The 14526-nt window shown below is 36.0% G+C and overlaps 1 protein-coding gene across 2 annotated transcripts in view; it reads right to left on the bottom strand.

Annotated features, from left to right (window-relative positions):
• Positions 1-1914, bottom strand: part of LOC121985342 (mediator of RNA polymerase II transcription subunit 33A-like) — a 52704-nt gene extending 50790 nt beyond the window's left edge. For both annotated transcript variants that reach the window (XM_042538730.1, XM_042538729.1), the window contains exons 1-2: positions 1541-1914; positions 1304-1414 (exon numbers count right to left, since the gene is read on the bottom strand). In XM_042538730.1, coding sequence (XP_042394664.1) covers positions 1304-1414; positions 1541-1824 — 395 coding nt within the window. In that variant the 5' untranslated portion in view covers positions 1825-1914. The remainder of the gene's footprint in view (positions 1-1303; positions 1415-1540) is intronic.
• Between the last annotated feature and the right edge of the window lie 12612 nt (positions 1915-14526).

The following is a 14526-nucleotide window of genomic DNA, read 5'->3' as shown; positions in this document are numbered from 1 at the left end:
AAATTATTTTTAAAAAAAGGCTCCGGTGCACAAAGCTCCTATCAATGCGGGATTCCGGTGAAGGGTCTAATGTATGCATCCTTACCATGCTTTACAAGAGATTGTTTCCGAGACTTGAACCGTGACCTCTAAGTCACACGGCAACATCTTTACTATTATGCCAAAGCGGGCTCCCCTTCAGAATTTCTAAGTAAAGTGATATGACATATAAATTAATATATGTCACCCACTTACATATTTAAGTTTGTATTGTTCACTTCCATATTTTGCCTCTATTAATCGTATTTTGGTCAAATCAAATCCAACTATGAATTGTGACCAATATTGTCTACCCCATCTCATACTACAGGAACACATTTGGTCAATTGAGATTTTGATGGAAGAGGTCATATATTTTCTATTCAAAATGTGGAAGAGGCCACAAACATGCATAAACAGAGAGCTTTGCTATGACAGACTTCAATAACAATGATGATGATGATGATGATAAATAATAATAATGATAGTGATAATAAATAATAATAATAATAATAATAATAATATTAAACCAAAGAGGTGTGGAGGACATGAGAAGAAAAAATTACAGCAGCATGTTTCCTATCAAGAGAAATCTTTTTTTCCTTACATGGACCCTACCATCAGTCCTAAGATGTTGCAATTTGTGTTTCCTCAACCTCTTATATACAGGAGAACACAATCTTGAACAACTGAAAATCCCTTTCTAGTGCACCACTTGGAGGAGCCCCTAAGTAGTGACAGATTCTGTGGGACCTAAAGCAGGAAAAAAAAACAATACTGTATCACATTTTATGTGCATGGATTAATAACCTGCCCTACAAACTTGCAAAGTGAGGGTACATTCATTTCTAGTCATGTTGCATATGTGCTACCACACGAACTACTTGTGTGGTGGTGATAAATGACTGGGGACACTGTCAAAAAATTCTTAGGCTAATCCCTTCAGATCAAATTCCCTTTCATTGTAAAGCACTCTTCACTCCAGCTCATTAATTCATCATGAGTTAAATTTTTCTAATTCATAAAATGTTACATACAAGGGCGTCAAAGGAAAGAATAACTAACCTAGAAACTGATTATAGATCTCATAGGAAAAAAAAAAAAGGAAAAGAACAAAAAAAAAAATAGATAAGAAAAATAGTTCACAAGGCTTATAGAGTTTACTGCCACACCTTCTATGATATTTTCCAACGAGCTTAAACTTGCATAAATAGTACGATTGGCTATAGTACAAGAAAACAAAAGGTTTTCTACATAACCGTGCAAAGAGATGTCATAGACTCACTTGTCTCGGCAAAATCCGGCCTCAACCGAAAGAGAAGAGAGGGCATAACGGTTCATGAGTTCAAGATAAAGCCGGTAGGCCTCCGGTTGCACCTGTCGATGAAGAATCACCCTGAATTCATAGAGAAGTGACAAAAACAAGAATTATGAGAGGGGTCTCGAAGAAAATGGAAAACGTAAGAGCAAGGCAAAGAAGTGAATATCTACTGTCAGAGGGGAGGTTAGTTCGCGTACTTGCCTAGGTGTGAGGAGGGCCAGGGCGTGGATGGGGGAGACCAAGCGGGACGCCATGGCCTGATCGAGCAACTTCCACAGTTCCGGTGTGTTGTTGGCGAAGCAGAGATTGGAGACCAAGACGTGGGCCAGCTCGACGTTGGGGAGACCCAGGCCGCGTTCTTGCACGCACCGCGCCGCCTCCACGGCGCGTAACAGCGGCGGATCACCCCGATCCTCCGCTGCCTTCACGGCCGCCATGACCCTCCGATCCAGTTCCGTTCCGTCACCACCCTCCGCTACCTCCATCGCCGTCGTCTCTCCTTTCCGTCCGTCCGTCCGTCCGTCCCTGCTTATGCTTTGTGAGCGAGCGAGAGAAACAAAGAGAGAGAGAGAGAGAGAGAGAGAGGAGCAGTAAACACTTGGGAGGTGGTGATCTTCTGCGATCCGGACCGTCGGATCTACGGCCTCGCTATCCCAGCCGAAGTTTTCAATTCCGCATTGGCCCACAAAAATGCAATCTGTTAGCAGGAAAGTTGACAAAAATCAGTGAAGTGCTTAGCCAAAATTCCCAGCGTCGCCGTCGCCCTTATTTTTAAATTTTTTAGTAATTATCCTTCTGCGATGGAAAATTTATAAACAGAATGTTTATATTCTAATTCTAAAGTGTCAACCAAGGTCTTTTCAGGCTTTTTTAATTCCTTGACCCAAAATATGGAAAAAGCTTAGCGCTCTGAAAAAAAATCAAGTTGTTTAAAAAAATAATTTTAGTTGCTCAAAAAAAATTAAAAATATATATATTGAGTAACTATGGGTTAGCCAATTATCCAATTGACTTAGACATAAATGAATTATTAAGTTCACTTATTCATCAATCTCAATCAAATCCTTAGTCAATTGTAATTAATTTTACTATAAAATATTCTAATGATTGGATTTCACCTAAATTGAGATATATCCATGCTTAATGATGTACGTTCTCAACTCTGATAGTTCACATACTAGAGCTTACCTTTCGCAACTTAATTTTATCATAAAGATAGTCTCTTATCAAGTTAGTTATCTGCCTAATACATTGAGTTCCTAGCTAGCTCTATATATCATTATTCACGCTTCACTTATGTAGTTTGTCTTCTTTCAATTGTTGTCAATGTTAGATTTTGATACTTCTCATCTTATGATTCCTCAAATGTTTTATACTATCATTTTATGATCTCCAACCGACCTTGAGCCACCAACCAAATGTTATATTTTGATACTCCTCATCTCATGATTCCGCAAATATTTTATACCATCATTTTTTGATCCCCAACAGACCTCCAGCCACCAACCAACTTTGTTACATCAAACCATCATCAACTATTGGCCTCATTGAATCACGAGCTCTCCAATTGTGGCAAATATATACCTTGCCAAGTTTATTGTACAACTTAAGACACATATCAAATACAAATGGAAGGTCTAACTTGAGTCCTTTGCATAATATCAAAATTCAAAATTGAACCAACAGCATAGGGCACTATTGCACCAATAATATTTCCCTTTTCGATATTTAACAATATATTTTAGAAAAACTTACAAATGTCAACTAAAAAATAGGACCTAAAATCAAGTGAAATTGAGATCTTTGAGCACATTTAGTTGACTAGAAATGAACTTGATTGAAGTACTTAGTCAAGTGGAAGCAAATCCAAATGATTAGAAACTTTAGTCAAATAGGTTTTCTAGTCAATTGTTCAGCTAATCATTAGCTACACAATGACTAGTTTTGCTAGATAAGTTGATTGGAGTTAGACAAAATAGAGCCATTGGAGGTAATTCTATATAAATTCTTAAAGAACTTTGAATTGAGAGAGGTTGCTTGAATAAATTCCTAAAAGTTTCTATTGTTGTGCTTGCAATGCTTAAAGGTCTATGAGGGCTTGGAAAAGGTTGAAGGGATTAACTCAAACCCCTTGGCAATCTCTCTTATACTTAGCATATTTCATATATTGAGAGAAAAGCATGTTAGGACCTTTAGGAATTAGCTATAGGAGGTGGGTGAATAGCAATTGACCATGTAAAGTGGTTTGCAATGCTCATTCCTACTCCACAATTTGTAACCCATCGATAAATCATTCATGAAAGTCCATTAGATTTCTCTTTTAAGATAACTCTGGAAGGCGGAGAAATCTTTTGCAACAATCTTCTCTTACAAAGATCCAATGAGTGAAAGAAGGAGATGAAGTTAATGTATACAACAAAAAGGCTTAAAGATTTGGATAACTAATATTTCATCAACCTTCAAATACGCTTCTTAGTCCTCCTTTTATAATATTCAATCTCATCATCTTTCACTTATTATTTTGTTGTTCTATTATTGATTAATTTACTAGATTGACCATTAGTCTACCAATAGCTACCTAAGTTGATCAACTTCCACCGTCAATCAATTGATTTCTTGTAGATCCTTAGCCATTCGACTAGCTCAACTTTGTCAGATCAATGACTACTTTTGACTTTCTTCCTAAGTCATCAATCGACTAGACTTCAATATCAAGTAACTAAACTGGAATAGTCAAATGTCCAATCGACCGAGCTCATAAAATTGTCTAATCAACTAGGCTCACAAAAAATATATTTTATTCATAAGCCACCAAACTCAATTTGACAGATTAGTTGACATAGTTCACTAGTCAACTGTAGGTGCTAGTTAAAAGGATCCTTAATTATGATCATTATAATGATTCAATCTTTTCCTAAGTTGAGATCTGCCCTCTCTCAAGAGAAAAAAGGCAATGTTTGATTTGTAAATTTTTTATTTTATTTTTTGAGAAAATAAAAAGAATTGTTTGGTTGACAATTTCATATTTATTTTTTATAAAATGAGATATTATTTTACGGGAAAATAGAGACATAATATCTAAAATCATTTTCTAAGAAAAAAATACATATTTTTCAAAAAATGAAAATAGAAATCGAACGCTCTCTAAGTCTCAACTCTCACAACTCACACAAGAGCTTATCTTTCACAACTTAACTTCACCACCAAAGTTTTCTCCCACTTAGTTCTTGTCCCTCGAATATACTTAGCTCATGGCTCACTCCATGTTTTATCCTTCACATTTAGCTTGTACAGTCACTTTCTTCCAACTACTTTCAATTATGTGACTCAATACTCCTCTTTTTGTGACCCCTCGAATGTCTCATACCATTCTTTTTTTTAATCTCTAACATTAATCCTAAAGTCATCGAGTCAACCTATTTGGTCAAGCCAAACAAAGTCACACGAACTACTCTAACATCACCTCAATTATTCTCATGCAGTGACTATTTGGATGCCTCATACAGCCTTCTCTAAACTCCATTGGATCTCCAAGTGTGTGTTGGCTTGACTATGTCAATTTATATCAACACTCAACATCATCTAGTCATGAGCTTCATGACCTACATGTGTGTCATGCCTAGTTTCTTCACAACTTAATACATATTAGATAGAAATTCAAGACCTAACTTAAATTTTTTGACCAAACATTAAAACTCAAAGTTGAGCTCAACCACTTAGGGCATGATTACACTAACGAAGTGATCATTGTGTAAATATGCCAAGGTTAGGAATGTAAAAAGTTTACCCTAATACCTCTTGTAAAAGGTGATTTAGTGAAACCTTTGAGAGTGACTCACCTAATGAATCATAAGTTGAGTGGGAGTAGGATCTTGAAACATGTAAACTAAATATGTTAGCATTGTTTTGCTTGTATTGTTAGTCATTTTTCATTGAATACATACTTAACACAAACATGAGAACATTACAATATCGATGATTTAGTTGTGTTTGTCTTAAAAGAGGGAAAAATCATTTGTAGGTAAACACATATTTGAACCACCATTACACATTCATGGCAACTATCGTATAACAAAAATATAGCTTGATAATTGGAATACAACACATTGATCATGAAGTTAATATTATTGGTGCAATAATGTCCTTGAGTATAAGGATTTTGATATTTGAGTGAAGGTTTAAATTTGAATGATATTGTCATTAATTATATAATGTGTCAAACATGCAAGTAAAGATTGATTGCAAGGTGCAATAGTGTACATTTAAGTGGGTCAAGGACTAGATACTTGGCAAGTGAAAGTGTAACACATGGTAAATTAAATAATAAGTGTTATTAAAGAAATAACCTTATGAATTTTTTTGAGAAATTTTTAGAAATTTTTTGTGATTTATTCCGAGCTTGGATAACATGTTTTAAGGGGATAGATCTATTAGAATAAGAGAAAGCATGTTTGGATTAACCATTTAAATAGGAGATGATTGATGAATTAACTTAGGGTTTAATTAAATTAAACCTAAGTTTAGTTTTGGGTATTAAACTTCTCTTCTCTTCATTCACCGCACATTCTTGATTCCTCATCCTCTTCCTCACGCATCTCTCTGTTGGAGCAATCTCAATGGTTCATGCGATCATGTATTTTGGTGTTTGGGCAAAGGGTTTAAGTTAGGTTAACCTTTGTATTTGATATGTGTATTTGAGTGTGCAGGTTTGCAGGATACACATGTGACTCAGGTTGATGGCTTCGGGTCTGGTGAAGGATAAAGCATCCGAGGGGGTCGTGGACAAGGCAACGAGGACAAGGGCCGAGGGAAGTGACTTCGAGACATACGTGAAGGATAACATTGGGGTCAAGCCGCGGGCTTGAATGCATCCGAGGGACGAGAGCCAAAGGAAGTATGCTTAAAGGCAAGAGGTTAGGGTTGCAAAGAAGCATCAAGTGACTCGTAAAGGTGAGGGTCCGAGTGCTGAGTGAATGTACTCGGGTACCAGTCGACTGGTGGTTTCATCATTCAATTGGTGCAGTCGACTCGGCAATCTACTGGGAGCGAACAGAATGTTTCTGTTCGCTCCGCCAGTGTGGAGCAGTCGATTGGTAAATAGTCGTTGGGATATAACGGTCAAATCTCCACAGAGGACAGTCAACTGATGATTTTGGCAGTCGGCTGGTAGGCAGGGTTTTCCAACCCGCAGCCTATATAACCAAGGCTTAGGAGCTTGGTTATAGTTGATGAAATTGGACTTGGTTAAAGTCTAATTAGCAGTTTACTAGTTCTCAAGTGCTTGTGAGTGTTGTAGTGAGATTTCTCCACCCACAAGGAGTTTCTTGAGTAGCCGGAGTTTGCCGGGGGTTAATCCACCAACGGATAGGGATCATCCATCTTACAGACAGTCGTGGAGTAGGAGTCCTAATCTTCGAACAACGTTAAACAACGTGTTAGCAGTTTGTATTTCTCTTTTTATTATCTTTAGATTAGTTCCAAATTTGTAGTTAGTATTAGATTTCCGCTGCGCATACTAACATACGTAGGAAGCGATTATTTGGGGGAGACATGTCTATCCAACCCCCCTTCAAGCCGGCCACCGATCTCTTACAAGTGGTATCAGAGCCGAGGTCGCACTTCACCGGACTAATCGCCTAGAAGAGCAAATACAAAAAGATGACTGGCTTGATTAAGCTACCGAAGTTTGAAGGCAGAGACTTATGGGGCATCACCTATTGGATGAAGAAGATGGAGGTCTTCTTCGACACAGATTGGGATAACATGATGGTGATTAAGGAACCGTTCGAAGTCCCGAAATACAGGAAAGGGAAGAATCTCCGACCACGATATTGGACGAAGAGGCAAATCGCACGATCGAAGGCAAATGATAAGGTAATTGTTGGTGCGGGAAGCATCCGACGATCGAACCTAAGTTTTGATAATGGAAAGGATTCAAAGTTAAGGTGTGTGGTGATCTAACAGTCTGAATGAGGTTGCAAGAAAGTCCTAAGTGTACTTAGGCAAAAGCCCTAACTGTGGTTAGGCAAGGTGAAAATCCTAGGGGGTGGTAATTCTAGGTCATAGGGGATGGTAACCCTATGCGGAAAGTCTTGGTGGGTCGAGTGCTTCAGGCAAAAGTCCTAGGGGGGGTAACCCTAGGTGGAAAGTCCTGGTGTCGCGAACCAGGTGAAAGACTGGACCAGCCGGGAAGCGGAAGTCCAGCAGAAAGTTCGGAAGCATCGAGCACCGAGCAAAAGTCTAGTCGATCTGGAGGATCGCACTGGCAACAGGTAAATCTCCTGAGTGGAGTAGGTGAGGACGCGTTCCCCGTAGAGGGAACAGTAGGCATCGGGTCGACCTAGAGTGTCCGGTTGGAAATCCGAAGTCAGACCCGGACAGTCCGATGACTGTCAAACTTCATATTTATGATATTATATGTGCTAACTTTTGTTTTACATGATATGTTTGTATTTTGGATCTAACATGTCTTGCAGGTACGAAAGAACAAGGTTAAGCCTCGGATAAACAGTGTCCGAGGCGCCTCCATGGAGCTTAGAGGCGCCTCGGGTGCAAAAGATGAGCTGTCTGCGAAGCAGGCTTGGAGGCGCCTTGAAGGAAGCTCAAGGCGCCTTGGACTGGTGGATGAAGGCGCCTTGGAGAGCAAAGAAGGTGCATTGAACCTGATAAGGTTCGACCAGTTCAGCCCCTATCTCAGCGTGTGACTCGGCCAGCATGGAGGCGCCTTGGATGGTTTTTCAAGGTGCCTTGAACACCCTTTATAAGAGGGTCTCGACCAGCAGCTCAACACATCAAGTACCAAGCGATCCATCTACAACGTGTTGCTAACGAAAGGTTCCAGATAAGCTGCGACAAGTTTCCGACAACCCGACGCTCCGATTTCTGTAAATTTTGTTGTCGGTATCGCTTAGATTTTCTGTACTCATTTCATACTTGTACTATTGACGATTCTATAGTTGTTGTCCACCGAAAGCGTTCAATGACCGTGGGCCTTCGAGTAGGAGTCGAACTAGACTCCGAACGAAGTAAACACCTTGCGTCTTTTTGTGTGTTTTTAATTTCCGCTGCATTTATTACTCTGTTAACTCTTCGTACGATTTACGATTACGAATCGAACGAAATAGCCACGAGCGCTATTCACCCCCCTCTAACGCTTCTCGATCCAACAATTTGTATCAGATTGGGGTCGCTTCGAATAGGTGAAACCACCATTCGAGCATTTTTTTTGCGGCTTTTTCGTCTGTTTAGGCTAAAAATAAAACCTTACGCCTTTCGTTTTTTTCCTCCAAAACTATTTTCAAAAAATTCATTTTCATCTTTTCACAATTGATTAGAATTAATGAAATATCGCATTTAGCAAATTTTGAAATAATATTTTGTATTATTTTATTATTTTTTCTCAAAATTTGTAAATTGCTATTTCTATATTTATTTTGCACTACTAATCCAAGACCAAGTCTTGGAACAAGCCTTCTTGTTTCTTTGTGTGCAAGATTTATTTCTCAAATGGCCCATCAAGAAGGCTACAGCACTGCTCGTCCCCCGCTCTTCTCCGGCGAAGACTTCGGCTATTGGAAGTGTCGAATGGAGTCTTTTCTCAAGGCCCAATTCGACATATGGATGATGGTCAAGACTGGATTCGAACTACCAACTGAGGGAACCGACAAACCAACACCATGCGAGAACTAGGATCCTATCCTAATCAAGAAAGTAGAGGTCAACGCCAAAGCAACCTACACCCTACAGTGCGGACTAACAAATTCAAAGCTTGATCGAGTTGGAAAGTTCTCAAGTGCGAAGGAGTTATGGGAGAAGCTAATTATAGCTTCACAAAGGTATTTCTGATACGAAAATAGGTAAGCATGTTTTAATTAACGAATTATTTGAGCAGACTAATACTACTCCGGCCGAGAAAGGTGTTGCGTCATTTGCAGGTACAAGCAAGATGAAGAAAGTGTTAAAGGCAACATGGTCTGAGTCATCAGACGAATCTGAATCCGATGAAGAAGAACAAGCAAGCCTCCTCGCTCTACCAGTACTAGCATATGTTGCTGAAACCGAGTTTGAGCTTGAATCCGAAACCGAGAACGAATCAAACACCGAGTCTGAGCGAAGCCACGGATCCGTATCCGTTTCCGAATGACCCAAACCCACTGTAAGTTCTATAATGTCTAGTATTAACCTAGATGATTCGGAAAACTTAATTCCTTACTTGCTTAAGAAGTTGGTCAAATCTAACGTCCGGGTCAAGTCACTTCTAAAGGAGGTAACAACCCTTAAAGAAGTGACTAACTCAAGTCCCTTAACTGAGTCAGTTCAAATTGGAAGTTCAACTCAAGTCCAACAACTTGAGGAAGAAAATTCCAATTTGAAAACTCAAGTTAAAGAATTCAAGGATACGTTGGAACGGTTCACCTTGGGTTCCAAGAATCTGGATCTGATTCTTGGAAAACAGCGAGCCGTTTACAACAAATCCGGACTTGGATTTAAAACTAAAAGAAAATACAAATCGTACTTATAATTAGTAAATAGAAATAATATAAAGGTAGTCCAAGGATGGGTACCTAAGTCCAACTTGGTCAATCAAGTTGGACTTGGTTAATATTGGGTCCCCAAGGATCAAGTCTATTACCTTGATAGACCTTATCGACGCTATGATCCAGGGGGAGCAAAAAGAAAAATTATTTTAATTAATAAATAAATAATGAAATTCATCTTAATAAATAAATAAAAATTATCTTAATAAATAAATAATTAAATTGATCTTAATAAATAAATAATTATCTTAACAAATAAAATTAAAGAAATATAATTAAAACTTTAAAAACAAGCTAAAAAGAAAAACAATAAAATTAAAATTAAACCCAAATTAAATAAACTTAAAATTCAAATTAAATTAAAATCAAGTTAAATTCGAAAAAAATTAAATCAAAATTAAATCAAATTAAAATCTAAAGGAAGGCTCCAGAATAGCTGGCATCTCCGAACTTAATCCACCCGATAAGGGTAACCAAGAGTAGACTACCCGGCAGGGTAATTAATGATAGATTAAAATGGGCTAGGTTTAACTTGACCCACGGTACTGGTGAAGTATTGGATGATAGTACGTTGGGGAAACTTAGTCATCGCATGTCTAGGAAGATATGACTTCGACCTGGTGCATTTGGCTAAGTGGAGCTGACCGAAACTACCCTTTATGGATCCTAACTAGTTAGACCAAGGTTTTGTACTAAGTTCAATGGGTAGGACTATATGGAAAACCTCGAAGACATGATTACTTTAATGATGTCCTTGTGATTCACCATAACCCAGAACTTTATTCAAAAAATGTCTATTTGTTAAACCCAAAGCTAAACCTGAATCTAACACAAAGTTAAACATAACCCTAAAATTGAACCTAATTCATCTCACAAAAATTGTATGATTACCTGATTAAAAATTTAGATCGGGTGAGATGACTAAGGAAAATAAATTTAAAAGATAATCAAATTTGAAATTCAAATTCAAAATTAAATTCATAATTATAATTAATTCAAATTAAATTCGTAATTAATATTATTTTTTCAAATGAAATTAACTCAAAATTATTTTTCAAAAATTAATTAACTAAAAATTATTTTTTTTTACAATTAGAACTTTTTAAAATTATTTAAAATCTTTTAAAACTTAATTTCAAAATTATTTGAAAAAATCTTTTTAAAAATCATTTTAAAAAATCATTTTAAAAATCTTTTAAAACTTAATTTCAAAATCATTTTAAAAATCTTTTAAAACTTAATTTCAAAATTATTTGAAAAATCTTTTAAAAATTATTTAAAAATCTTTTAAAATTTAATTTCAAAATTATTTGAAAAATCTTTTGAAAATCAATTTCTAAATCATTTAAAAATTATTTGAAAAATCTTTTAAAACTTAATTTCAAAATTATTTGAAAAAATCTTTTAAAAAATCATTTTAAAAATCTTTTAAAACTTAATTTCAAACTTATTTGAAAAGTCTTTTAAAAAATCATTTTAAAAATCTTTTAAAACTTAATTTCAAAATTATTTGAAAAAATCTTTTAAAAAATTATTTTAAAAATATTTTAAAACTTAATTTCAAAATTATTTGAAAAATCTTTTAAACAATTATTTAAAAATCTTTTAAAACTTAATTTCAAAATTATTTGGAAAAGTATTTTAAAAATCATTTTAAAAATCTTTTAAAACTTAATTTTCAAATTATTTGAAAAATCTTTTTAAAATCATTTTAAAACTTAATTTCAAAATTATTTGAAAAATATTTTAAACAATTATTTAAAATCTTTTAAAACTTAATTTCCAAATTATTTGAAAAAAAAATTCTTTAAAAATTAGTTGAAAAATATTTTTACTACCAATTTTAAAATCAATTTCAAAATATTTTAAAAATCATTTCAAAATTACTTTCAAAATATTTTAAAAATCAATTTCAAAATATTTTAAAAATCATTTGAAAAATCCTTTCAAAATTCATTTCAAAAATCTTTTGAAAATTCATTTCAAAATCATTTAAAAATTATTGAAAATAATTTCAAAATATTATTCAATTAATTTTAGAATATTATTCAATTAATTTCTGAATATTAATTAATTTAAAAGGGTTTAAAAATCTTTAATTCTCAAATCATATTATAAAATTATGATTGCAAATGTTTTTACTATAGTCTCAAAGTTTAATATTTACTTCAAACTTATATTTTCAATAGTTTTATTGACAAAGTTAACTTTATCTAACACTCACTCATAAGTTAAACATGCCTGAAAACCTAGAACGAGTGAGATGGAAAATGAGGCAATAAGCTAGTAGCTAAAGGTTAGACAGTTGGTGAAGGAAATGGACATTGTAAGATTGAGCATGCTTTAGGGCTCTGATACCTGATCAAAACAATTTGTATAATTTAACATCTATTTAACCTGACTCATGCTTGGACTTAAGGACCAACTAAATTTGAATAAATAACCTAAATTAAATATTTAGTTACTCCCTCTTCGTCCTAAAATTTAACAAGTTCTTACTCCTATTTTTTCAAAATTAATTTTTTTTTAGTTAAGCTAAGTACCTTTTTAAACTGAAACTACATTTTCAAAATTCAATATTTGCAAAAGGCTTGGCTAAGTGACTCATATAGCAACTTTCAAACTTTCTCAAACTTAGCCACCTTTATAAATTTTTGCTAAAATACTTTTCTATACTTAGCTAAAAGTATTAAAAAGCGTATTTCTTTACTTGCAAAATTTAACTCATTGCTTTCAAAAGATTTCTGCTAAGTAAAAAGAGACTTTAATTTTTTTTTGGCTCCAAAAATTCTTTAAAATCTAGCTAAGCTTTTCAAAATTTAGTTAAGTATTTTTTTTCTAAAAACACCTAAGTTTCAAAAGTGCCTAAAGTCATCATTCGAAGTCATCCATATATTAGCCTTTTAAACTTAGGTGAAAAATATTCCTTTTACTAAGTTTCACAAGCATTTTTACCTTCTTTCAAAGCCTAAATCTGTTTTTTATAAAAACTTAAAACTTGCTTTCAACTGTTTTTTTTATAAATGGCAAAGGGGGAGAGTAGGGAAATTCAAAAGTAAAAGTCTGATTCAAAAAGAAAGCCCTGTATTATGAGGGAGTTTCACAAAGTTTAAGTGTTAGCTTAAGTTATTCTTGTATTTGAATTTATATACTTAAGCTTGCTCACTTAAACCTTTAAATATATTTATGCATTTGTTTTACTTAACTTTGAATTTAGGTTGTCATAATCAAAAAGGGGGAGATTGTTGGTGCGGGAAGCATCCGACGATCGAACCTAAGTTTTGATAATGACAAAGGATTCAAAGTTACGGTGTGTGATGATCTAACAGTCTGAATGAGGTTGCAGGAAAGTCCTAAGTGTACTTAGGCAAAAGCTCTACCTGTGGTTAGGCAAGGTGAAAACCCTAGGGGGCGGTAACCCTAGGTCATAGGGGGTGGTAACCCTATGCGGAAAGTTTTGGTGGGTCGAGTGCTTCAGGCAAAAGTCCTAGGAGGGGGGTAACCCTAGATGGAAAGTCCTGGTGTCGTGAACCAGGTGAAAGACTGGACCAACCAAGAAGCGGAAGTCCAGCAGAAAGTCCGGAAGCATCGAGCACCGAGCAAAAGTCTAGTTGATCTGGAAGATCGCACTGGCAACAGGTAAATCTCCTGAGTGGAGTAGGTGAGGACGCGTTCCCCATAGAGGGAACAGTAGGCGTCGGGTCGACCTAGAGTTTCCGGTTGGAAATCCGAAGTCAGACCCGGATAGTCCGATGACTGTCAAACTTCATATTTATGATATTATATGTGCTAACTTTTGTTTTGCAGGATATGTTTGTGTTTTGGATCTAACATGTCTTGCAGGTACGAAAGAACAAGGTTAAGCCTCGGATAAACAATGTCCGAGGCGCCTCCATGGAGCTTGGAGGCGCCTCGGGTGCAAAAGATGAGCTGGTTGCGAAGCAGGCTTGGAGGCGCCTTGAAGGAAGCTCAAGGCGCCTTGGACTGGTGGATGAAGGCGCCTTGGAGAGTAAAGAAGGCGCCTTGAACCTGATAAGGTTCGACCAGTTCAACCCCTATCTCAGCGTGTGACTCGGCCAGCATGGAGGCGCCTTGGATGGTTTTTTAAGGTGCCTTGAACACCCTTTATAAGAGGGTCTCGACCAGCAGCTTAACACATCAAGTACCAAGCGATCCATCTACAACGTGCTACTAACGAAAGGCTCCAGATAAGCTGCGACAAGTTTCTGACAACCCGACGCTCTGATTTCTGTAAATTTTGTTGTCGGTATCGCTTAGATTTTCTGTACTCATTTCATACTTGTACTATTGATGATTCTATAGTTGTTGTCCACCGAAAGCGTTCAATGACCGCGGGCCTTCGAGTAGGAGTCGAACTAGACTCCGAACGAAGTAAACACCTTGCGTCTTTCTGTGTGCTTTTAATTTCCACTGCATTTATTACTCTGTTAACTCTTTGTACGATTTACGATTACAAATCGAACGAAATAGCCACGAGCATTATTCACCCCCCTCTAGCACTTCTTGATCCAACAGTAATATCTATTTTAATAGATATATTGCCTTCTAATGTGATGAGTTATATAGGTCAATACGAGAACGCGCACAATTTATGGAGAAAGATAAAGAAGGTTCCTTGGGAAGAACCTA

This window comes from Zingiber officinale, chromosome 5B, assembly GCF_018446385.1.
Source record: "Zingiber officinale cultivar Zhangliang chromosome 5B, Zo_v1.1, whole genome shotgun sequence".
NCBI lineage: Eukaryota > Viridiplantae > Streptophyta > Magnoliopsida > Zingiberales > Zingiberaceae > Zingiber > Zingiber officinale.
This window is presented reverse-complemented; position numbering and strand designations above follow the sequence as displayed.